General features: G+C 44.3%; 2 protein-coding genes across 3 annotated transcripts in view; both read right to left on the reverse strand.

Moving 5' to 3' along the window:
- Tpi1l2 (triosephosphate isomerase 1 like 2) overlaps positions 1-24,229 on the reverse strand; it is a 923,619-nt gene that overhangs the window by 316,686 nt on the left and 582,704 nt on the right. The gene's annotated exons all lie outside the window — the stretch shown is intronic.
- The window catches only part of Ly86 (lymphocyte antigen 86), an 84,024-nt gene that overhangs the window by 2,753 nt on the left and 57,042 nt on the right, over positions 1-24,229 (reverse strand). For both annotated transcript variants that reach the window (NM_001106128.1, XM_006253800.5), the window contains one exon: positions 3,641-3,693. In NM_001106128.1, coding sequence (NP_001099598.1) covers positions 3,641-3,693 — 53 coding nt within the window. The remainder of the gene's footprint in view (positions 1-3,640; positions 3,694-24,229) is intronic.

Raw genomic sequence — 24,229 nt, forward strand, 5'->3', positions numbered from 1 at the left:
CACTCACAAACACAATACACTCACAAACACACACAAACACGCATACACTCACACACACAAACACACACACAGACACACAAACACACACACACTCACAAACATACACACACACTCACAAACACACACACCCACAAACACACACACTCACAAACACACACAAACATGCATACACTCACACACACAAACACACACACACACACCCAACCCCCCCACACTCACAAACACACACACACACACTCACAAACACACACACTCACAAACACACACACATTCACAAACACACACAAACACGCATACACTCACACACACAAACACACACAGACACACAAACACACACACACTCACAAGCATACACACACACTCACAAACATACACACACTCACAAACACACACACTCACAAACACACACACTCACAAACACACAGACACACACACAAACACACACACACAAACACACAGACACACACACAAAACCACACACAAACACACAGACACACAAACACACACACACACACACAAACACACACATACACACACAGACACATATCCTGTGCATGTGCAATACAACCACACTAGTAAGTATATACTACATACATATATAAGTAAATAAATAAATACATTTCAAAAAAAGAGGAAAAATAACCAAGATATTGAAAAGTACATGCCGAGTAGGAAGAATTTGGCTAAAGAGAAACCTCCATTAGCTCAGAGCCCATCTTTGGAGGTCTAGGTGAGGGAGGGGATGTGAGTAGGCCTTCCACTAAAATGCCCTCAACTAACAGCTCTTAGGAAAGCAGAGTCTTTCCTAAAAACCATGTGGAAGTTCTTTCCAAAGCTGTGTGGCAGGCCCTGAGAACACTGTGGCTGTCTGTGGCCAATGTGGACAGTCCTTCTAGGGATCAAGGTCCCCGGCTGTTCTGCTGCATAGGTCTGTGGGGAAGGTGTCCCAGGAAGCTATTTATGTCCTCTGTTGGGTCTGTAGGCTGGGTGTGGGCGGGGAGCTTGTCTGGTGTCTGCTTCTGACGTACAGGCCGCAGAAGAAGAGGAAACCTGGGTCAGGACATCTGGCTCGCTCTGCGCTGTATCTCTAGGAGCACTGTTATTGGTTGAAGAAGGCAGGCAAGGAGTATCTTGCAATCACTGGAGGCTTGTTGACTAAAATATGGTGCCCGCTTACCATGGCTCTACTGACGCTGGTGAGAGATAAAATTAGGCCCAGTAGCATCTGTACTTGGCATTTTCAACTCTCATTATTTTCCAGTTCAAACCTCCTTCCTCACTGATCAGCGACAGGGAGTCACAGTGCCCAGTCTTGAGAAGACATGATCAAATGCCCAGCACTCTCCTGCATATGCATCCTGCCACTAAACTATGGGGTTCTGCAGGCTGTATGGAGTCAATGCATTTTCAACATAAGCTGTTTTCAACTCATGCAGAGTTTAGGGGATGTACTCTTGTGTTAAGATGAGTAACATCGGGGCTGGAGAGGTGGCTCAGTGGTTAAGAGCACTGACTGCTCTTCCAGAGGTCTTGAGTTCAAATCCCAGCAACTGCATGGTGGCTCACAACTAAATGGGATTCAATGCCCTCTTCTGGTGTGTCTGACAGCGTACTCACATACATAAAATAAATAAATTAAAAAAAGGGAAAACCCCCAAAGAGTGTAAAAAAATGAGTAATATCTACAAAGCCTTTTATATCTCTGAGGGTAAGTTTCCTTTCGAAGAGCTTCTATGACTTTAAGAGCCTCCCTTCCCTGACTGCGTCTTCATTGCATAGGGATTGCTAAGGGTAACTGATTTTAAAAAGCCAGCCAGGCAAAATGAAATCCAATTGTTAGCAATTATTACATCAGTCTCTAGTGGGTAACAGGAGAAAAATGAGGCAAGGAAAAACGTTCAAGTAGCAGCAATGTGAAGAAAAGCTCCCTGGGAAAGTTCAGGCCTTGGTGCTTAGCAGTGAGGAGAGACTGAGATTCCCTTCCTGGACGAAGTCGTGCCTTTCATAGAAAGGCTTGAGAGGATCACTGGAGAATTCCAGAGAGGGAGGGAGAGATTCCAGCTGGGAGAAGGATTCCTGTGGAAACCAAAGTGGGCCTGTTCGGGACTCTGTGACTTAGGAGCTCACAGGGTGGGGCAGCAGGGAAACAAACTTAGAGCTGAAACTAAGCTGAAGAGACTCCTTGTGCAGGAGACAGCCTCCCCCTCGTATCTCAGATGACTAGAAAGATGAAGCCAAAAGCACCATGTTTAAACAGTGACATTTTTATGGTGTTCCAGATTGTTCTTTCAAGGAGCAAAATAGGGAGATGCATGGCAGGTGATATCAGAGCAGCTTGAGTTCATGCACATCAGAAACAATGTAATTTTGAGTTTATGGGAAACCCCAGTCTTAGCTTGGAGTGCTCAGGACAGGTCACCTTGTGACTATCCCCACTATAAAGTCTGTTGACGTAATCCCCAGCTTGAGGTCAGAAGATGTGGGGTCCTTAAAAGGGATCTGCCCTTGTGAGTGGATTCATTCATTAATGTACTAATAGATTAAGGAGTAGTGGGGTTTTCTAGGAGCGGGTGTGTAATAAAAATTTTAACTCCTTTGTTCTCTAATGTCCTCACTTATGTCCCCTAATGTGCTGACTTAGGATGTTGCAAAGTCCTCACCAGCAAGGAGACCCTCAGCAGATGTGCCCCCTTTACCCTTGATATACCAGACGCTGGAGTAGTGAGATGGGTATACTTTTATTCTTTGGTCCCATGTGTCATGTAGTCATGTGTATGTGTGTGTGTGTGTGTGTGTGTGTGTGTGTGTGTGTGTGTGTGTCTATGTGTGTGTGTGTCTGTGTGTGCAGATGCGTGTTTATGTGGAAAAGATATAATTGTGTGTGCACATGCCTGTGTAGGCCAAGGACAATCATAGGTGCCATTCCTCACCATCTACCTTTTTCCTTTTTTGAGTCAGGATCTCTCCCTGACCTGGAACTCCCTAGGCTGGCTGGACAGCAAGTCCCAGGAGCCTGCCTGTTTCTGCTTTTCCAACACTTGGATTATAAGAACGTACCCCTTCATCTAGCTTTCTAACCTGGGACCTGGAGATCAAACTCATATCCTTATGTTACATTTCCCCAGCTGAGCTATCTTCCTGGCCCTGTTCTCTGTACATCATACAGTAAACAGAAGCAGGCTAACGTCCCAGCTTGACAGTCCTAGTAAAAGGATGGTAACTAGAGGGACATTGAAGCCTTTGTGGTTTTGTAAACTCTCCTTTCTCTAGACTGCCAGAAGCTAGTTGCCTCCCACATATCCAAGCAACTTTAGCCATATGGAGTCCCCACACACACAGCCCCAGTCCTGTGGACAAGATGCCAGCATTTCAACCCCAGTAGGTTTCGTTCTGGTTCAGCGGAAAGGTTCAACAGAACACCTATATGAAGCATCAAAGGACAAAGCCAGCATGTTAAACATGCCTCCTAACTACGGCACGTGCTAAGACTTTCAACTAATTAAGTCCAGTTCTCCTCCTCTTTGCCTCCCCTTTCTTCTTCTCCTTTCCCTTCTCCTCCTTCTCTTTTTTTCCCCTCCGAGAGTTGAAAGTCAACTCTTCAACACCATAATACACAACAACACAAAACAGAAAACCTTACCTGTGGAACATCAAGCCCAGGGTTATTGACAGGGCCGGCATAGTATATCTGCTCTGAAAAATAGATAGACCATAGATAATATTATTCATTCCTTTAAAACACACTCCTAAAAGAGGTTTTCATATCATCTGTGGCCATAGAGATGTAGATCAAGTCTGGGTAATAAAAGAAGAATAGCCATTGATATAAACACTTTAATTTCTTCCAATGGAAGAATAGTCTCTACTCACATACGTGTTGCTTGCTTCCCAGTGACAAGGCTGACAGTACAGAAACCTTTGTAAAGAGCACTGTCCAGACATGAGAAGAGCAGAGAGGAAACAAGCAGGTCATCAAGAGACTCTGGCTGACTGAGTGGTCAAGAGTCTTGACTAGAACTGGAAGCACAGGGTGAAACTTTGAAGCCACCTGCTCTAATGGCCTGGCCAGCCATTTTTCTCTTTACACTCAGTTACCTGATGGGAACTGTTACTCAGTTCCTAAGATGGGTGTTATCATTTAAAAACAGTATCTATACCTCCTGAGCTTGGGAAAAATTAAAAGTTAATGAATGCAAAGCCCGAAGAGTAGCCCCTGGCAAACTATTGCTATCCCCAGGAACAGGGGGATGTTGAGGTTTACAGAAGAGTTGTTCAGAGGTGGCATCGCCATGGGGGCAACAGTTAACTAAGTCCTGAAGAACGAGAAGGAGGAGTTTAAAGCAACATGAAGCATAGAAGCATAAAGACAGAGGCCCTGATGTGGAAACACGCCAAAGAAAGCACGAGAAAAGAAGGGGCTTGAATATCTGAGAAGATTGGGTGCTACTCATAAAGGTGGAGAGTTGGAGAGGAAAAAGTGTGTTGGGGGGATTAAAAGCCTTGGTTTCTAAAACGACCAAGAAAGGGTCTTTGAAAGCAGTTGGATATACAGATTGGGAACTTGGGGAAAAATTAGAGGTGGAACTACAAATATCTGAACTGTTAACAAGTAGCTAGCTATAAAGTCCTGAGTCAGATGAAACTGTCCCCAGGGAGATGGCATTAGCAGACGGAGGTGTAGAGGCCAGAAGCTCCACGGAAGCTCCCCAGCTTTCAGCAGTTGTGAGAAGGAAAGCCAGTGAACGGCTGGTGAAAAAGAATGACTGAATTGTAGAAGAGAGGAATAGTAGAGAGAAGAGGTTAAGAAGACAAGAGGAAGGGATTTGCCCTTGAAGAGAAGAAGCATGAACCGAACTCTGTACATGCAAGAGATCAGATTCTGATTAGGCTCAGTGTAGGCTGACTTATAAATTGGCCAGTGGGTCAAAGCAGGGTGCCTGATTATGTTGTGACCTTCACCGAGGGTTACAGGGAGAATGTGGAGGGTCATGCCTCGGGTGCATTAAGGAGCAAAGGACGTTATTACAATGGTCTTTATGAACAAAGGGGAAGGAGGAAATTCCTTGTGAAGCAGCAGGGCTCCTAGGCTGTGTTGAAGGTTTTGTTTTGAGGTCTGTGGCCAGGAATTCAAAGACATTGCATCAGTCCCAGGAGAAACATCTAAGATCTCTGATGCAGGCAAGGGTTGGGTTGTAGTCACTTTTGGTTTTGTTTTGTTCTCTTCTCTAAACACAGTGTGTTGCTACTGCTGAAGGAGTCACGTGGTACCATTTGTATTGTGTCCAGGCACACTTAACACAGATGGATTATCAGCTGTCCTTTTTTTAAAGAAAAGAACAGTGAAGAATTCAGGTTCCTCACATAGTGGTGGCTGTCTTCCTGGTCATCACACTCTGTGGTGGTTTGAATATGCTTGGACCAGGGAGTGTCACTATTTGGAGGTGTGGTCGTCATGGAGTAGGTATGGCCTTGTTAGAGGAAGTGTGTCACTGTGGACATGGGCTTTAAGACCCTCATTTTAGCTGCATGGGAGCTAGTCTTTGCCCGTCTACCTTCAGAACAAGATGCAGAACTCTCAGCTCCTCCTGTGACTTGCCTGCCTGGGTGCTGCCATGCTCCCTCCTTGATAGTACTGGACTGAACCTCTAAAACTGTAAGCCAGCCCCAATTAAATGTTGTCCTGTATAAGAGTTAGTTGCCTTGGTCATGGTGTCTCTTCACAGTAATGGAAACCCTACCTAAGACATGCTCCATCACTGACTTAAGAATATTTTCATGGTGCCGAAAGACCCATCTTTCTTCTGCTCACTTCAGAGGCCTCCCATCTTAGTCACATTAAAAGTCACATTAAATGGCAGTGGTGGTGCCCACCTTTAATCCCATGACTCGGGAAGCAGAGGCAGTTGTGTGTCCCTGGCCTATAGAGCAAGTTCCAAGACAGCCAGGGATACACAGAAAAATCTTGTATTGAAAAAACAAAAACACTTAAAAACAGATCAACTGCTCATTTTTAGTTGGCATAAAAAACAATGGGTTATACCATGACTTTCTGTTTGTTGGTTTATTTTGAGACCTGGTCTCATATAATCCAGGCTGGCTTTGGATTTACTAAGAAGCTGAGGATGATTTTGAATTTCTGAACCTCCTGCCTTAGCCCTCCAAGTACTGTGACTGCAGGTGTACCATCGCCAGATGGCATGCTCATCTTCACACACGTATGTTGTGGAGAGTTAGATGGGGAGGGGACTCTATAGACACCAGGATTATCATAGAAGACAATAACATCAATGATAATGACGACGACAACAACAACAAGACGCCACTGGCTGAAAGACTGGAGACCATTTCTCACCAGGGATACTTGTAAGAGATAGCATGTATGAGAACATACTCCCAAAAGCCGGGGAAAGTAGATGCTATGTGAATGACTGAAAAGTCAGAATTTAGTGACCTGGGGGTCAGTCCAAGGTGTCTGTTTGCCTCTCTTTCTGTTTCTGACTCTTTCCCTGACTCTCTCCTCTTTTTCATATTAAAACAAACTATGTTTCTCTCTCTCTCTCTCTCTCTCTCTCTCTCTCTCTCTCTCTCTCTCTCTTTCTCTCTCTCTCTCTCTCTGTTTTCGTAAGATGCTTGGTGTGGGTACTGGAATCCAAACTCTGCTCCTCTGATGGAAATGCCCTTAACCACTGAACCATTTCTCCTGCCCTGCCTTTGTTGTTGACAAGCTATCTTCATTTCTAAAACTATCTAATGTCCCTGGTCCAGTTCTTTGTTCTGGATACATGGATCTGGAAATCTCGGCAGGTCCCTCTGGATTCTGATCCATGCCTACAGCATAATATGGTACTTTGCTTATATTTACCCCCTAATTCTCCACCACCCTCCTGCTGGTCCCTTTCTACCCCCAAACTATCCCCCTTACGTTTTCTCTCTGTGTGGTTGGGTTCCTGTGGGAATGCATACTGTATGTCTATTTGATTGCTCTTGTATGGCCCAGGGCAAATGACTTGAGCTAAGATATAGTGGTAGTTGGCTACACCGCTTTGACTCCTGGCAGGTTGTCCACATCTGCCCAGGAAATCCTTGGATTTTTGAAGTGAAAGACACACACACACACACACACACACACACACACACACACACCAGTTAGGTTTTGATATACTGTGACTAGTATATCAAAGGCTGGGTACTTCGAAACCTTTCCCTGCTAGCAAATGCACCCCTCCAGTACTCCTGAGACTCCCAAACCTTCCCCTGCTACCTCAGGCCCAATCAGGAAAGTGGCCAATGGTCTCTTGCCCGAATTCTTACATAGCTGGTTGACTTTCTCTCCTGCAGCTCTTATGTCCCATCCTTGTCCCCCATGTCATGGTGATTCTCTTCCTTTCCCCATGCAAATCGAAAGGTCCTGCTTCAGTCTACCTGCCCCGGCAGCCATTGGTCGTTGGCTCTTTATTGATCAATCAAAAACCAATTGGGGACAAGGACCTTCAGCGATTGGACACCTGGATTCCTTTTGGGGGCTGGATTAAATCAAAGCATTGGAACCAATCCCCAACACTAAGATGAAGAGATAGATGGGTGTAAGGCCCAGCTCTTTTTGTCACTAGCAAAGTGACAGTGGGCAATCTTGGCACTCAGCTTCTGGACTCACAAAATAGAAATGGAAAAACTTCCTGCGGGGCTCAAGGAGGACTACAGACCTTGTCTGCAACCTCATCCAGCAGTGTGGTCCTCGGGAAGGGTAATGGCAGTTGTCACTAGTTGATTGTTAGCCAGCTCAGGGGAGCCTCACTTGATGGATTCTGACAAGCCGCAACGACAGTTTTGGAAAGTCTTGTGTAGAAGCATCTGTTGTTCTTCTTTGCATTTTCAGTTTCCAACACGGATGGGTCCTGCGGTTTGAAGAGCACAGTTCGGATGATACCTGCTCTTCCCGATGCTCATTTAGCGCCCTGAGGCTTTGCCAGTTTGTGCTCCTTCTTCCCTCCTAACAGGTCCTTCTTTGGGAGGGGTTTTCATTAAATTGGTTTTCTATGCTTTACACTTTCAACTGGAGCTTTTCTGGGGCCCACGAAGCTCCTGAGAATAGCTGCGAGTAACTCGGGGAAGTGACTTTTTGTTGTTAGCTCGACAAAACAACACCTAAAATTAAACTCTCGTCCCTTCCCTTCTCAGGCCCTCTTCGTTTCTGAGATTCCTTTAATTAACATTCTCACCCTCTATACTATAAAAAGATTCCCAGGATACTCTCACCTATTTCTTCCTTTCCCTCATTGAAATACTTCTAAAAACTGGCCTCCCTCCACCCCCGTCTTTATTAAAGAGAGTAAATTGACTTTAGTTTAATTGAAGTGAAGTTGATTGTCTTTTCGTTGGGCAGAGATTGACATCATGCTTACTATGGAAATGCTGGACCACTAAGCTCCACTCCCACCCCAGAAACTGACTTCTCCAGCAGGGACACAAAGGCCCCACAGGGTCTGGAAGACACAGGCTTGGAGTGAAGGTCTGTGCCATGTTCTCTTCTTTGACCATCCCTGGTCTCCTTGGTCTGCACAGATCCCAGCCTCTCTGTTCATAGTGTATCTGGTTCTGGTACTGCCTCTGTAGCTCTCTCCAGTAATGACAGAATGGGTGGGAGGAAGCCCTTGTTGGGTGAGTCCCATGACCTCAGTGAGAACCCAGTACACTGAAACTCTCTATTTCAAGGTCTTTAGTTCTGGCTGTACTGGTCCAGTTTTTGCTAGGTTCAGTTTATCATTCTGTACTGCTGGTGTGGAGGTAAGCCATGTCTATAGCAGATTCCACTGCTCCATCTTTTGTTCTCTGAAACCAAGCAGAGGCTGGAGCAAGTGAAAGTGCTCTTGGAGAGGAGATGCTCCCAGAATGGCGGTGCTCCCAGAATGGCGGTGCTCCCAGAACGGCAGTGCTCCCAGAATGGCGGTGCTCCCAGAATGGCGGTGCTCCCAGAGTGGTGTACCCAATTGGCAACATTTGTAACCTTTCTCAGGCCTTGCTAGGCCCTCATTAGAATTCTTCCACTCTCTTAATATTTATGCATTGGTATAGTGTTTTAACACTGAAAATATGTAGACTAACAATTATGATGCCAAGCCTACTAGTTCATGTAGAACAAGGGCTGTATTTAAAAGATGATGATTTTTATGTGCTCTGCTGGGGACTGAACAGAGGGCTTTCCCATGTTAAGCAAGTGCTTGATCACTGGGCTACAATTCTCAGCTCTCCTTTATTTTTATCACTCAAGACTTTTTCTCAGGGGTGGAAACCAGCGTATTTTCTTTATGATTGACCACTGAAATCCTCAAGATGAATCGGATGTGCAGTAACTACCATCTTGGGTGTAGCTGTTGCTGCTGCATGGAATCCATGTCTGAATCTGCGATGGGCATCTCACCTCGTCCTGGTGGTGTTTCCTCTCTGCCTTGGCTCTCCAGTTAGACTTTCTCTTGCCTTGGCAGGGCGACTATTTGCCACATGTGGACTTCTAAAGCTGCAAAGGTGAGCCATAGAAAGCTATAAAATTACCTGTGGATGTGTATGTGTTCATTGTAAAGACACCTGTGCTGGGAAGCGTTTGTCAACACCATACAAGCAAGAGTCGTGTAGGGAGAGGGAATCACACTTGAGACTATGCCTCCATCATGCTAGCCTGCAGGCAAGTCTTTGAGGGACATTTTCCTTATTAATGATTGATGTGGGAGGGCCTAGGCCACTGTTGGCAGTTCCAGCCCTGGATTGGTGGTCCTCAGGTGTGTAAGAGAAGTGGCTGATGTGAGCCTGAAGAGCAAGCCACTAGACAGTCTTCCTCCATGGCTTCTGCTCCAATTCCTGCCTCCAGGTTCCTGACTTGGGTTCCTGCTCTGTCTTCCCTCCATGATGGATTCTAATTTGTAAGATGAAACAAACCCTTTTCTCCTCAGGTTGCTTTTGGTCCTGATGTTTATACTAGCAATGGAAAGCAAACTTTCTTTTCTTTTGTGAAGCCCACATTCATGGTCTATCAGTCTGTCCTTTCTTGTGCCTCATTTTCAACATCTGACCTAAAGTCTATGGTCTGTAACATCTCTGCCTAATAAACGTACTCACTTTTATTGACTATGACTCTTTCCTGTGATATAGTCAAGGACCTAGCTTTATCTGAGGTGAGGTCCTTAAGGGTGCTATGGATGTAGGGGATCATATGAGTCAGGCTTAGTATCAGTGCTGGTCTGTCACCCCAACAGCTGTTGATATTTTGAAGCCATTTCCTTCCTGCTGGGCCAATAGGGCAAAATGGTTCTCCCAAGCTATATTGACCTATAGCTGACCTATTTAAGACCTTTAAAGCTAACCAATGTAACCACACGCTCCCAGTGTCATTCCCCCTAATAAAGAACAACTAAGATCCACCCTGTCAGCACATTTCCAGGAAATAACACAGGACTGTGAGGTGTAGTTTCCACGCTGTGTGTCAGATCTCAAGAACTGGTCGATCTCATGATCTCACGGCTGGAAGTCGGTGTCGGTGAAGGGTTATGCTGTCAATTTGACAGGGTGGAGAACTTGCTAGGAGAGTGGCCTCTGGGGACATCTGTGAGGAAGTTTCTACATTGAGTCAACTAAGGTAGCCATTGAGCTATTTTATGGTTCAGAATCTCAGACTGAAAAATGAAGACGAAAGTGGGCAGAGTGCCAGTGTGTACTTGGTCTGCTTCTTGGCTATGGTTGTAATATGGCTAGACACCCCTCGACCCCCTCCATGCCATGAAAAACTGTCTCCTGGACAGTGAACCAAAAGAAATCCTTCCCCCCTTAGGTTGCGTTAGATTTTTGATCACAGCGGTGAGAAAAATTGACTTTAACTTTAGTACAGTACCCTTGGACCAAGGTCACCCTTCACTTCTTGGGTCCTGGCCGGTAATGAATTTCTCTTCTCTGAGTTTGAATTTTTTTGACTTTTACTTTAATTATGCAAAGGACACCATGGCACATCTATGCTCTCTCTGGCTTATTCTACTTCACACACTGTCCTCCAGTTTTAACCATGGTGTTAGAAATGATGGGATTTCCTTCTTTAAGGCAGAATAGCAATCTGCTGTGTAGTTCTGTCATCATGGCTTCGTTCACTTGTTGGTGCTGTTCCTACTTCTTGTCTGCTTGGATACTTTTTTGAAGAAAGGTAACGCTTAAACACTCTTGGTGGGAATATAATACAACTATGGAGAAAAAAAAGGAGATGCCTTCACAACCATAATCCCCCAGAACTCTCTGCATGCAGAGAAGGCCTGTCCATCTGGGAGACACAGACCGTGCTCTGCAAGAAGTACAGTGGGATGAAGCCCAACAAAACCTAAAGTGAGATGCTAAGAAAACCAAGAGAGAGAGGAGAGGGTTAGTGGCACACCCTGCCTGTCTCTGGAGAGAGAGGCCGGGAGTGGGTTACTTTACTCTAGAGAGCTGTGAAGAAGAGAGAGTTTCCTCTCTCTACCTCTGGGTATTTCCTGAACCAAATCTAGACAAAAGTTGAGCACAGCTCTTCATTTAGCATGTCAGTCTCCCCTCTCCTGTCCTCTCCTGTCCTTTCCTGTCCTCTCCTCTCTTCTCCTCCCCTCCCCTCTTCTCTACCCTTCCTTTCCCTTCTTTCTTCTCTGTTCTCCATCCCCTCTCTTTTTCTACCCCTTTCCTTCCCTTTACTTCTCTTCCCCTCCCCCTCATTTCCCATCTCCCCCCTCTCTCTTTGTGTGTGTGTGTGTGTCTGTGTGTGTATGTGTGAGAGTGTGTGTGTACTTGTGTGCATTTGCACATGTGTGCATGCTAGAGATTAGACCCAGGACCTTGGGCCATTTTACCAGTGTCTTCTAGAGTTCCTGAGTTGTTTTTGTTTTGCTTTTGAGAATTTTCACTCTTATTCTGCATATATGGGTGTTTTATCTGCATACAGGTCTGTGCAGCACATGTGCCTAGTGTCTTGAGGCCAGATGGGGTCACTGGATCCCCTGTAACTGGAGTTACAGATAGTTGTAAGTCACCATGTGGGAGCTGGGCATCGAATCCCAGTCCTCCAGAAGAGTAGCTTCATTCTTGAGCCATTTGGCTCCAGTCATTTTTGGCTCCAGTCATTTTCGTTCTGCTTTGAAGGACACCCCGGGAATTTCTGCTACGCGTCTGCTTCAAGTCTCAGATAGGCCTGTAGGGCCCTGGCATGAGTTTGCAGGGAATGTTTGGTGAGGGCCTGCAGGTCTCTGCCATGTGCTTACAAGGAGTGGTAAGGGATGGGAGACATAAAAATCCAGCACCTGCAGTGGCCCTCTGTTGTCATCCCAGGTCTAGGGATAGCACAGGATTCTGCTTTAGAGATAACATGGGAGAAACCAGGAAATCAATGGTGTCAATCTCTAGAGGATGTCCTTGACCTAGGAGCCTGCTCACCTTGAGAAGGACAATTCTGAAAGACCTACCACAGTTCCCACAATGCCCCCCAAAGTGGTGATCAGATCCACAGTACAGTGATGGCTAGCTTTTCCTCCTCCCTAGGTCCCTTTCCCAACTTTGCTCCATTCCTGCTTAGCATTAGGCCTATGAGGCCCCTATTTCTGTTTTCCCAGGGAGGATCCCAAAGGTAGGATACCCCCTGGTAGATGGTGCCTGCTATGGTTTGAAAGTCATGTGATGCCATGGTATCAAGAGGGAGTGGGATCTTCGAGATGCGTCTGGGTCACACCCTTACAGAAGGATGGGTGCGCTGGCTCTGTAGGAGCTGCACTGGTAAATAGGAGAGCAGGTTTCCAGTTAAAGCATGGCGGTCCCTTCACCTGCTCTTCTTGCTCTTCCTGTCATGTTATAAAGCAGCATTAGGCCCTCAGCAATGTGGGCGTCCTTGCTTGGACGTCCCAGACTCCAGAACTATGGATCTAAACAAATTCTTTTCTTTATAAAATACCCAGGCTCAAAATTCTGCTATAGAACTAGAAAATTTGCCACATCAGTGCCCTATATTCCTTGTCTTAGGGTTTCAATTGCTACGATGAAACACTATGACTCAAAGCAACTTGGAGAAGAGAGGGTTTGTTACATCTTAACAGTTCATCACTGAGGGAGTCAGGACGAGAACTCAACCAGGCCAGGGACCTGGAAGCAGGAACTAATGAGAGGCCATAGAACAGTACTGCTTACTGGATTGTTTCCTATAGCTTACTCAGTCTGCTTTCTTACATGACTCAGGACCACCTGCCTATGGGTAGTGCCGCCCACAGTGGACAGGGTCTGCCCACATCAGTCATTAGTCAAGAAAATACTCCACGGGCTTGCCTACAAGCAGATCTTATGGAGGCATTCTCTCAATTGAGGTTCCCTCTTTCCAGATTCATCTAGCTTGTATAACGTAGACAAAACCTACCTAGCCCACACGGCAAGGCTACATTTGAGCTAGTGCTGGCTCAAGAAACTCAGCTATTGATTTATTTGCACCTCCTCCTGATGACAGGACACCTTGGCTACACATTATGTTGGAATGATATGGAGTTCGTTGATTTTTAAGACAAAAACAAGGAAGGAGAATTTCTTTTTATGCCTTGAATTGTGCCTGCTAATTCTCGAACCTTACACTTTGGGAGGAGATGGTGGCTGAGAGAGGAATTTTTTTTTAATTTTTATTTTCTTTTTGAGAGAGGGTTTCACATGTCTCAGGATGTTCTTTAACTCCCTTTGTGGCTAAGAATGCCATTGAACTTCTGATCCTTTTGTGACCACCTTTCATGTGCTGGGGTTTCAGGTGTGTGTCACCACACTTGCCTTATGTCACGCTGGGGATCTGTCCTAGGGCCTTGTGTATGCTCGAGGTGCATGCTGTCAGCTGAGTTACACTCCAGCTAATACCCACTGGGTGCGTGTAGGGTCAGGTGCCCTCGGAATACTTACGCTCTTCTTTGTGAAACCACAGTTCTACTTTAGAGCCGATAGCTGTTCAAGCAACAGTGGTTACTTTTCCTCTAGATGAATTATTTTCATTTTGGCTCAGTGAGTTCTACTTTGAGATCTTCCTCCCTACATGCAGCCAGACTTCTGACCCCCTTATGGGATTACACTGCCTAGGGAAATCTAATGTTATTGGCAACTCAGAACCATTCCCTGTGAAATTGCAATGGATCATTACAAAATTATCAAATACGAGTTTTCCTGGGTTGAATGAACCACAGCCTTCTCTTCATACCTCTCCGGTGGTTTAGTGATGTGTTCATTGTCAATCTTTTCATTTTAAATAGAAAGCTAGTTTTGAAGTTGGAATGGTTTCAACACATGAGTAGGTCTTTGACTTCTGGCCACATCGTTTCTCTTCTAAGTCAGGGCTATGCCAAATAGGGGTGGTTATGAAGTTGAGAAACTGTAACACTAATATCCCAGCGAGGCAAGGCTTTGATATGAAGCAATGATTTGACCTCCTAACAGAAACACTCATATCTTGCTCTGGGCATGTGGGCAAGCTTATGGTCTAGGGAGTTCATGGTCGTTTGGTTTTCACAAGGTCATTTTAATCAGAAACACAAGGAGCTCGAGGCTCCCTTGGATTATATGTAGCTCTTGGGCTCTTGACATGGCCAGCAGAAGTCAGAAAATGTATTTTTCTCAGTAATGGTTGCATAGGCAACTGTGGTCACGGAGGCCACATACTAGTCCCCAGAGATCGTGAATATGCCATCTCAAGTTGCAAAAGGGATTTTTGCAGATGTAATTCAATTAGGATTTTGAGGTGGGGAGGTGGCCCTGGGTTACCTCGATGGACTCAGTGTAACTAGAAGATGAGAGTGATGAAGGATCTGAGGAGAAAGAGGGAGAGGCCATGTGTAGACGGACACAGAGCGTGGAGAGGTGTGGCTGTGAGCCAAGGGTTGCAACAGACTCTGAGGTTAAATGGGTAAGATATCGGATCCCCTAAGCTTCCAAGGGCGTATAGCTCTCCAGCCACTTGGGATTTAGATTTGTGGCATTCAGGCTCCAAGAGGACAAACCAGTGCTACAAACTGCATATTCTGTGACAACTTGTTACAGCAACAGTAGGAAGCCAAGTCCTGAGAGGAGGACTTAGGTAGTCAGCCTGAGATGGGGCCATGAGTGGTAGCCTCCCCCAAAGGGCACTTTGGCACCATGACACAAACATATTTTAGGATTTGAGCCCAAGAGAAAACATTAGGGTTTGAACTGGACCAGGGAATGAGATTTCTAATGCAAGCTATACCAATGAGTTCAGGACAGACAATTACAAGCAATACAGCACAGTAACTGGACCAGGGAATGAGATTTCTAATGCAAGCTATACCAATGAGTTCAGGACAGACAATTACAAGCAATACAGCACAGTATGATTTGTAGGTAGATTTAGTAGGTATGATTAGTAGGTCAGATTTGTCTGATAGAACATTTTGCAAAGATCCCATCACATATGACTGCCACCAACCCCCTGTGGCTCTAAGAGTTTACACTGTGGCCGGTGCAGCAGATGAGTTGGCTTTTTAATTCACTTTAAAAACATTTTTGAATGACCATTTATGCCTTGTGGTTGGGTATTTTGCTGGACAACGAAATTCTGGGTCAATGCTAACAGAAATATAACACGAGCCACATGGGTCATTTAAGCTTTTCAGGTGGCCATATTTAAAAAAGGAAAAGGAAAAGGAAAAGGAAAAAGTAAGATTAGCGAAATACGTTGGTTAACTCAGTTATTTAAAATTTTACCATGTAACCAATATAGAAATGAAGTATTCAGATTTACAGCATCTCTCACTTTGGACTTGTCATGGTTCAAGGGCTTCAGGTACTGGAGGCTGATGTCTACTGCACTAGTCAATCATGGATGAAGAAGAGGATCCTGGGAGGAAGTAGTAAGACTTACTTGGAACTGCCTTCCTCTTGCCAGGTCCCTTTTCCTTTGCTGCTTAAGCTTCATGTGAGCCATATATAACTTCTGGGAAGCACTGAAAAGAAAACTTAACTCGTTTATTATTTTTTGCTCCTAACCAACCTAATCCTGGATTTCAGTAGACTCTAAATACCACACTCAAACTTCATCAGCTGGTGAAGTGATCGGACTTCCAGGTAAAGAGAGAAGAACATGGGAGAGACAAGAAAGGGGGTTGATCTGCAGAAACCTGGGCAGGGCTGGCAAGAACATTGTGGCTGAGAATTCAACATAAGCATTGAGGAGGCCTATGTGTCTTGGCCTAGGAAACTCTGAGGCCCTGCAGAATGGAGCCCTGGGAAATGCTTAGTTAGTTAAACTGCAAATACCAGCAACCTTAGGGTCAGATTGGGGTAGATTGGAGGAACTGAGGGTGGTCCTTTTAAGTTAGCTTCCTAAATGATTATTGCATGAAAGTCTGTGAGTCATTGAGTTAGATTTATGGAATTTCATAACCTGACTAAGAACAGGCAAGAAGCAAATCATTATCTTAAAAATTAAAATTGCTTCTGGTCCTAGGCCATCATTAGCCTTACTAGATTGGCCTCAAACTGAACAAATTGACTGACGTTAAAAGGTAGTTTTAACCCCAAACTGGATCATTTGCATCTCTACTTGTACTTGAGGATGGAGACAAACACCAGAACTGCACCATTCCTTAACTATCAGGGTCTCTCCTTTCATTTTAACAAGGAAGAGTCCCCCTTGGTTTGGCCATTACTCATACCCTCTTTTTCTTGGCCCTTACCCTTAGGTCTTTGTTCTGCAGTCTAAGAGTGCAGTTCCACTCCTCCAATAAAGAGCCTATCGCCTTTGTTGATTCTCCATGAATTTGCAGCAGCAGTAGCTGCTGAGGAAACCCAGAGCTACTTAAAAGGCTACAAACAAGGAATAAAACATGAAGAGGAGAAAGGTTGAAAGCAAAGTGACAGAAATGCAAATGGGGCTTTCCCCAGGGTGCAGGAAGGCCAGGGAGACATCACTGACCTCTGGGGAATATGTAGGCTTAGACCAAAGGCATTTATTTTCTTGCTACCTGTGAGGAAAAAGAACTTCAGCTTCTAAGTCCCAAGGCCTCTAGTGACTCAACAGGTGCCTTGTTAAGATGCAGACTTCCACCCTGAGACTGATGATTCCTGAGGGTCTTTGAGCCCTAGCTTGAGACTCTGTCATTAGCTGCTTTAAGGATCTGCTGTAGATGATATTTTGAATGCCTACAGTAGAGAGGCAAGGCTTTCTACACATTAGCCTACATTTCTCTTTCATCATCTATTGGGTTCAGTCCCATTCTCCTTATTGTACAAATGAGGAAACTGAGGCTCAGAAAGTAAGTGACTTGTCCAAGGTCATGCAGTTAAGTCTGTAGGTCTGGCTCCAAAACCCATGACTGTTCACCAGGACAGTAGTTCTCAGGGTGTGGTCCCTAGATGAGCATCATCATTTTCACAGGTGAGATCTGCAGTCATTCACACTTCTGAGATTAGCCTCCCATCCACAGTTTGTAAGTAACCCTCAAAACTTATTGGTTCATTAAGTTAAATTTGGGAGTATCCTTTCTTTGGTTTGTGTGCTGGTTTGAATATACTTGGCCCATTGAAAGTGGCTAGGAGGTATGGCCTTGTTGGAATAGATATGGCCTCAATGGAGGAAGTGTGTTACTGTATAGGTGGGCTTTGAGGACTCCTAGTGCTCAAGTTCTGCCTAGAGTGGAAGAGAGCATTCTCCTGGCTGTCTGCAGAGAACAGTCTTCTTATGCTACATTCAGGTCAAGATGCAGAACCCTTGGTGCCTCCAGCACCCACCCTATCTGCCTGCAGGCTGCCATGTTTCCAGCCATGATGCTAATGGACTGAACTTATGAAAACTGTAAGTCAGCCCCGATTAAATGTTTGCCTTTATAAGAGTTGCCTTGGTCATTGTGTCTCTTCACAGCAATGAAACCCTAACTATGACAGTCTGTCATGGGTTTCCTATCTGAGGTGAGCACTCATTGCTCTAGGAGCAGGATCATTCAACAGGCGTGCACATCTTCAGAATTTCATGAGCTTGAATCTTCTGGATGGTTCATCCGTCTACAGCTAAACACAGTCTCCAAGCAAAACTGATGCCTGTTGCACTGTGAGAGTTGCTGGGCTGAGCTTAGTCCCATTCTATCCTCCAGGAGTCAGGCAGAGTGATAAGGCAGGAAGCAGGACGTTGTCCTGGAATACCATTGCTTTGTGTGACACGCTGTCTGCAGTTACAAAATGACAGTAGGAATGAGGATGGCAGGAGAGATTGTCCAATTTTCTAGGTAGGTTCATCCACGGGAAGAGGGATGAAGACACCTTGTCATTTAGGCTATTGAGAAGGCTGATGAAGGTCAGGATGAGAAGCTGGGATCAGGAGGGATGGAGAATAGTATGGGGACCATCGGAGCATAAAGTCTACAGCAATAGGGTTTGAGAAGCAGGTGGTCTCCAATGGCCCCAGAAGCCAGATAAGTGAGCAGGTGGAAGAGAGGTGACATATTTCATAATTGAGGCTTCAAATGGAGCTGCTTATTCTCCTTCTGTTACAGCAGACATCACTGACCAAATTCCCCGGGCTTGCATTTGTTAAACAAGTGAATAATGAGGCTCGTGGACATGCTGTGTCTCCTGCATGCTTTATGGAGCTGTCAGGTTGTCAGCCTAGATCAATGCTCTTCAATGTGCTGCCTGGAAGGGAGTTGTTGGCCTTGTGTTCTCCGACGGCAGTGCAGGTAGAAGGCATCGTACAGACAAGTGCTTAATGGGAATTTTTCTAAATCTAGGCAATAAAGAGAATGCATCCTCATTGTTCACCCCTCTTTCATAGATCACAGAAAGTGGCAGACGGAAATGGAAGTAATGAAGGCAGCAGAGAAGCAAATGAATTCTGGCCTGAGGATTTAGGCAGAGGTGTTAAGAGGAATTTTGGATCTGTATGGATGGCAAGGCTGAGGTAACTTAGAGGTTAATGGTGCCCTGAAGATCACTAGGTGCAGATGCTCAGTGAGAACCAGGACAGCAGGAAACAACCCTCAGGATGGGGCAGAATGGAGGACAAGTAGTCATAGGCGAGTACCGAGCGCACTTACACTTTTGACTTATTCGCAAACGCAAGATCAGTAAGCACCGTAGGCCAAGCCCTTAGCTGTTGTCAGGGCTAATATCTGCCTAAGGGCAATATGGTGCTTTTATATATATAGTTCTCAATGGAGTTACTGGATATTAAAATTCTTGTCATTACGATGTATTTACCATAATTGGCAAACCATTACAATAGCAAAGTTGATTTACGCAGAAGATAAGCCAGACAGCAATTGTTTTCTAGACTGAAGAATTATTCAGGGACTTGGGTTGTGACTCTGTTGGTAGGGTCCTTGTGCTGCATGCATGAGGCTCTGGGTTTGATCTGGAACACTACACGAACTGGGCATGGTGGTACACGCCTGCAGTCCCAGCACTCAGAGGATAGACGTAGGAGGATGAGTTCAAAGTCATCCTCTGTTAAGTGGTGAGTTTGAGGCCACTGTGGAAAATTCAAGACCCTTCCTCAAATACAAAAAAAATCAGTTAAACACTCAGACGACATAGAAAAGCCCAAGAATTCTTCACTCTGCAAGAAGTGTCACTGTGATCTTTCTTTCAATCCAAAGAGTTTAAAGTTAATGAGTTAATATCCAAACTCATTTTTGTCCTGTATCTTTTATTTTTTTAAGATTTATTTATTATATATGAGTATACTGTCACTGTTCTCAGACACACCAGAAGAGAGCATCAGATCCCATTACAGATGGTCATGAGCCACCATGTGGCTGCTGGGATTTGAACTCAGTACCTGTGGAAGAGCAGTCAGTGCTCTTAACCACTGAGCCATCTCTCCAGCCCTTTGGCCTTACCTTACATAGCACACGAAATGTCATTTGTTTCCATCTGTTGTATTTTTGGTATATTTAAGTCCTATATTTTTGAAGAAAAGTATCTTGGCCAAGGACACAAGGCACCAATCCTTGTGTGTGAGCACTGTCTCCTGCACCTCTGTAGGATTCTAGCACTAAAGCGACATTAAGTTCTTTCAGTGTCTGTTGTGTTGTGCTGTGCCTGTTAGAGACGTCTCAGAGGAGTCATTTATACATATACAGAAGTACGCAGCACCTTTAAATATGACTCTCATACTTGCCTCTCCCAATTTAAAAATTGCTAGTTTAGTTGGTTTGGGGAATAGGTTGTTGCTTTAGTTTTAGTCATTATAACAGATATCAGAGCTGGTCCTCTAAGAAAGAGAAAATATTTATTTTGGTTCAGGGTATGAGAGGCTCGTCCATGATCCGGTGACTCTACAACTTTGTGAGAACACAAAGAAACATGTTCAGAGCAAACCCATTTCACTCACGACTAGGAGACCAGAGAAAGAGACCTGGGGTTCTATGCCTCCAATGACCTAAGGTCCTCCCATGAGACCCCCACATCCTAATGGTTCTGTCACATCTGAGCGGCACTGTTACAAGAACAGATCTTTTAAAGTATGGGCCCTTTAGGGACATTTAAAGCAAACAATAACCGCTGGGTACAGCAAGATACCCACAAACCAATTCATGAACGAGTGAGTTATTTCTAAAGCCAGCTATTCACTTGGTGCTGTGAGATCAGTACCAATCTTGACCACTCTGGCTAAAATTCACAGAGGTTTAGCCAACTAATTTCGACAGTGATATATAAGTTACCATCAGGACTGGAAAAAATCTCATACTCATTGTTTACCCCATGGCCTTAGTCTGGGCCTTTACTCAAATTTCTATGTTCATTTCCATTTATGGTCCTATATAAAGTACATAAGTTACCAAACTCCTGTGAGTAATTTCTCCCAATTTTTTATTTGGGTGGAGTGTGGTGTGGAGGAGGCCTCTTCCTACTTTCCTGCTAATTTAGTTTCATGGTCAGTAAGTACCATAATTAATTTTTGGCTCTATTTAACTTATGTAACTCTTGCCGTACTGAGATGGGCAAGAAACTCTTTTGAACAACATTAAGCCCACTGAGAAGCAAAACACAGAGAAGCAAAACACAGCACAACACACACACACACACACACACACACACACACACACACACACACACACACACACTCATTCACTGACCTCTTGGTAAATCAGAACTTAAAAGGAGTGGGATGACTTTGTTACAAGTCAGGCTGTTGGGCCTACACTGTGGTGTGAGTTTAAAATGAAAAAAACAAAACAAAACAAAACAAAAAAAAAACAGACTTGGGGCATTTCCTATGTTAGATATCTAAGGACTTACCTTGTTGGGGCTCTCTGGAACCCTACTTCATCTGTTAAAATAAAGCTAGGGAAAAAAATACAAATCATTTTCTCCTCTTATGTTCTCAAATATTATACCTCTGACTGCTAAATACGTGAGATTTACTCCTGCCCCATCCACTTCTTCAGTATCAGCTGGGCATAGAACAGTTCACTTCAGTTCTGACACTAATCAGGTTAGTGTTGACTCCAAAGGTCAAGTGCTCAGTCCCACAAGACTGCCTTCTTTCCCCCTTTATCTCAGACACCAGCCACAAGCAGTAGGCTCTCAGAATAGTCACATTTTCTCTACAAGCAAGGGACTCACCCTAGTCTTTTCTTTTGCTTGGCAATTTGCTAAAACAACTTGAAGAACCTGGGAAAATGCATGCCGTCGTTTCTCAGTTTGTTCCTTGCAGAGGACAGAAGAAAACACACAGGGCAGGTTATGTGGAAAGCTATGCAGAACTTCCGTGTTTATTCTAAACACTCTACCTTCCACGAATCTGCACCTATAATTTAGAGGGAGTCACTCTGGAGCTGCCCCACCACAGACATGGTTTGGTATTAACTCAGCCCTGCCATGTCTTATCTGAGACAGAAGTACATGGTGAAATGGGCAATTTCTGACTTGGAATTTGACTTGACATTTCTGATGACCAGCTAAAGAGCCAACCAAGGCTGACATCAGTAGAACAAAAACTCTCATCACTAAAGAAAGTTCTAGGAATTTAGTAGCTCTATCAATGACTAACATGACAACAAAAGATCTTCCAAGTCCCTCTGAGGATCAGTAAGTTACAAAGGTTTTAGGAGCTGCTGGGAACCAAGGACAGAGAACATTTACTGTAATCCACAGGACCATAGAAGTCAATAGCAAGGTTTCTACACTTCATCAGCCCATAGAAGCTTTGGTTAATGTGCGTGACATCCTGGTACAGATGCCTAGTGCAGTCAAGTGCTATGAAAATGCTGACTAAAACTTGTAATGCCTTCCTGAAATGAATAGAGTGCTCTCAGGCTGTGGTGGGGACTGGACTAACCTAGCTTGCTTCTGACTCCCAGGGATTTTTATTTGGTTGGTTCAGGTTTATAGTCCAGTGGGATCTTCAACATTTTAAGAGGAGGTAATATAATAAATATGATATAAATGTTGTACTAGTTAATATGTAGCAAATATTGTCCACAATATAATATATGATATAATTGTATACTATGTTATTACACAGTATAAATACATGTTTTATGAATATATTATATCATATCACATGTTATATAATATTATGTTGATTTCATTATAGTTCTATGTACTGAACTGCTATACTATATTAATACATACAGTAATCCTATGTGATATATAGGATAATGTATGTGAAATAAGAATATGCAGCCCTGCGCAGTATAATTATAACTCTTTTCAAGTTGATTATCTCAGGTATTGTGATACAGTAATAGAAAATGACTAACCTGTTGACCACAACTCAAACATTGTAAATGTCAGCATTGCTAGTTTGCAGATGTCCTTCGGATGTGCTGGAAATTCAGTCTCTGGAGTATTAAATGAGTGACATTTGGATGTGGGAGTCTTGAGGATGTAATCTGGATTTGGCGAGGTCACAGAAGTGGAACCTTCATAATACTATTAGTGGTTTTGGGAGAAAAGGAGAAATGTAGGCTAGCTGTATTAACATATATTCAGATTGATTGAATGTATATGTGTCTCCACGTGTGTGGATGTGTAGAGGCCCTCAGCTCACTTGTGGAGGTCAGAGGACAACTTTCTTTTTCTTTCTTTTTTTTTTTTTTTCGGAGCTGGGGACCGAATCAGTGCCTTGTGCTTGCTAGGCAAGCACTCTACCACTGAGCTAAATCCCCAACCCCAGAGGACAACTTTTAGGAGTCAGTTTTTGCCTTCTACTATGAGGGTTCCAGGAACTGAACCCAAGCTGTCAGGCGTGGCATCAAGTACCTTCTCCCTCTGGATCATCTCCCTAGGCCTCTAATTTTGTTTTTGGGAAGTCGCATTTGAAAAAAAATACAAGTAGTTTTTCACAATAAGCTAATATATTCTTATTAATAAACACACGCTACATTGATATATTTGACTAAACGTGGTGTTATGATTAGAATCTTAAATGTCCCCCAGAGACCCATTCATTGACGGTTCCCAGCCTGTGATGAAAGTTCCCAGCTTGTTGGGAAGCAGTAGAACTTTTAGAAGGCAGAGTCTATGGAGGGAAGTTAGGTTACTAGGAGTGGGTCTTTCGAGGGGATCCTGGGACCTACATCCTTTCCTCTCTTTTTGTTTCTTGGTCATCATAAAGGAAACATCTTTGTTCCATCACACACTCTCTGCCACACAGTTCACCTTTCATAGGCTCCAGACAATGGAACCAACCACCATGGACTGAAGCCACAAAAACCATGAGCCTAAATAAACCTTTTTTCCTTTCAAGTTGGTATTCTCAGGTATTGTGATACAGTAACAAAAATGATGTATCAGCCATGTCTTAAACATTATTTCAGCAGTGCTATAGTTTGAAGGTGTCCTTCAAGTTTTATATGCTGGTAATTAAATCTCTGAAGCCATTTATGAATGGCATTTGGATGTTGGAGTCTTTGGGAAGTAATTTGGATTGGGTGGGCCATTGCTTGGCCCAGGAACTGCCACTATTAGGAGATGTGACCTTGTTTGAGCAAGCATGTCACTGTGAGGTTAACTGCTTGGAAGAGCCAGTCTTCTCTTAGCCACCTTCAGATCAACATGTAGAACTCTCAGCTCCTCCAGTGCCATGCCTGCCTGCATGCTGCCATGCTTCCTGCTACGGTGATAATGGACTAAGCCTCTGAATCTGTAAGCCAGTCACAATTAAATGTTTGCCTTTATAAGAGTTGCCTTGGTCATGGCGTTTCTTCGCAGCAATGAAAATCCTAACTAAGACAGGTGAGGTCACAGGAGTGGAGCCTTC

Source organism: Rattus norvegicus, chromosome 17 (assembly GCF_036323735.1).
Source record: "Rattus norvegicus strain BN/NHsdMcwi chromosome 17, GRCr8, whole genome shotgun sequence".
Classification (NCBI taxonomy): Eukaryota; Metazoa; Chordata; class Mammalia; order Rodentia; family Muridae; genus Rattus; species Rattus norvegicus.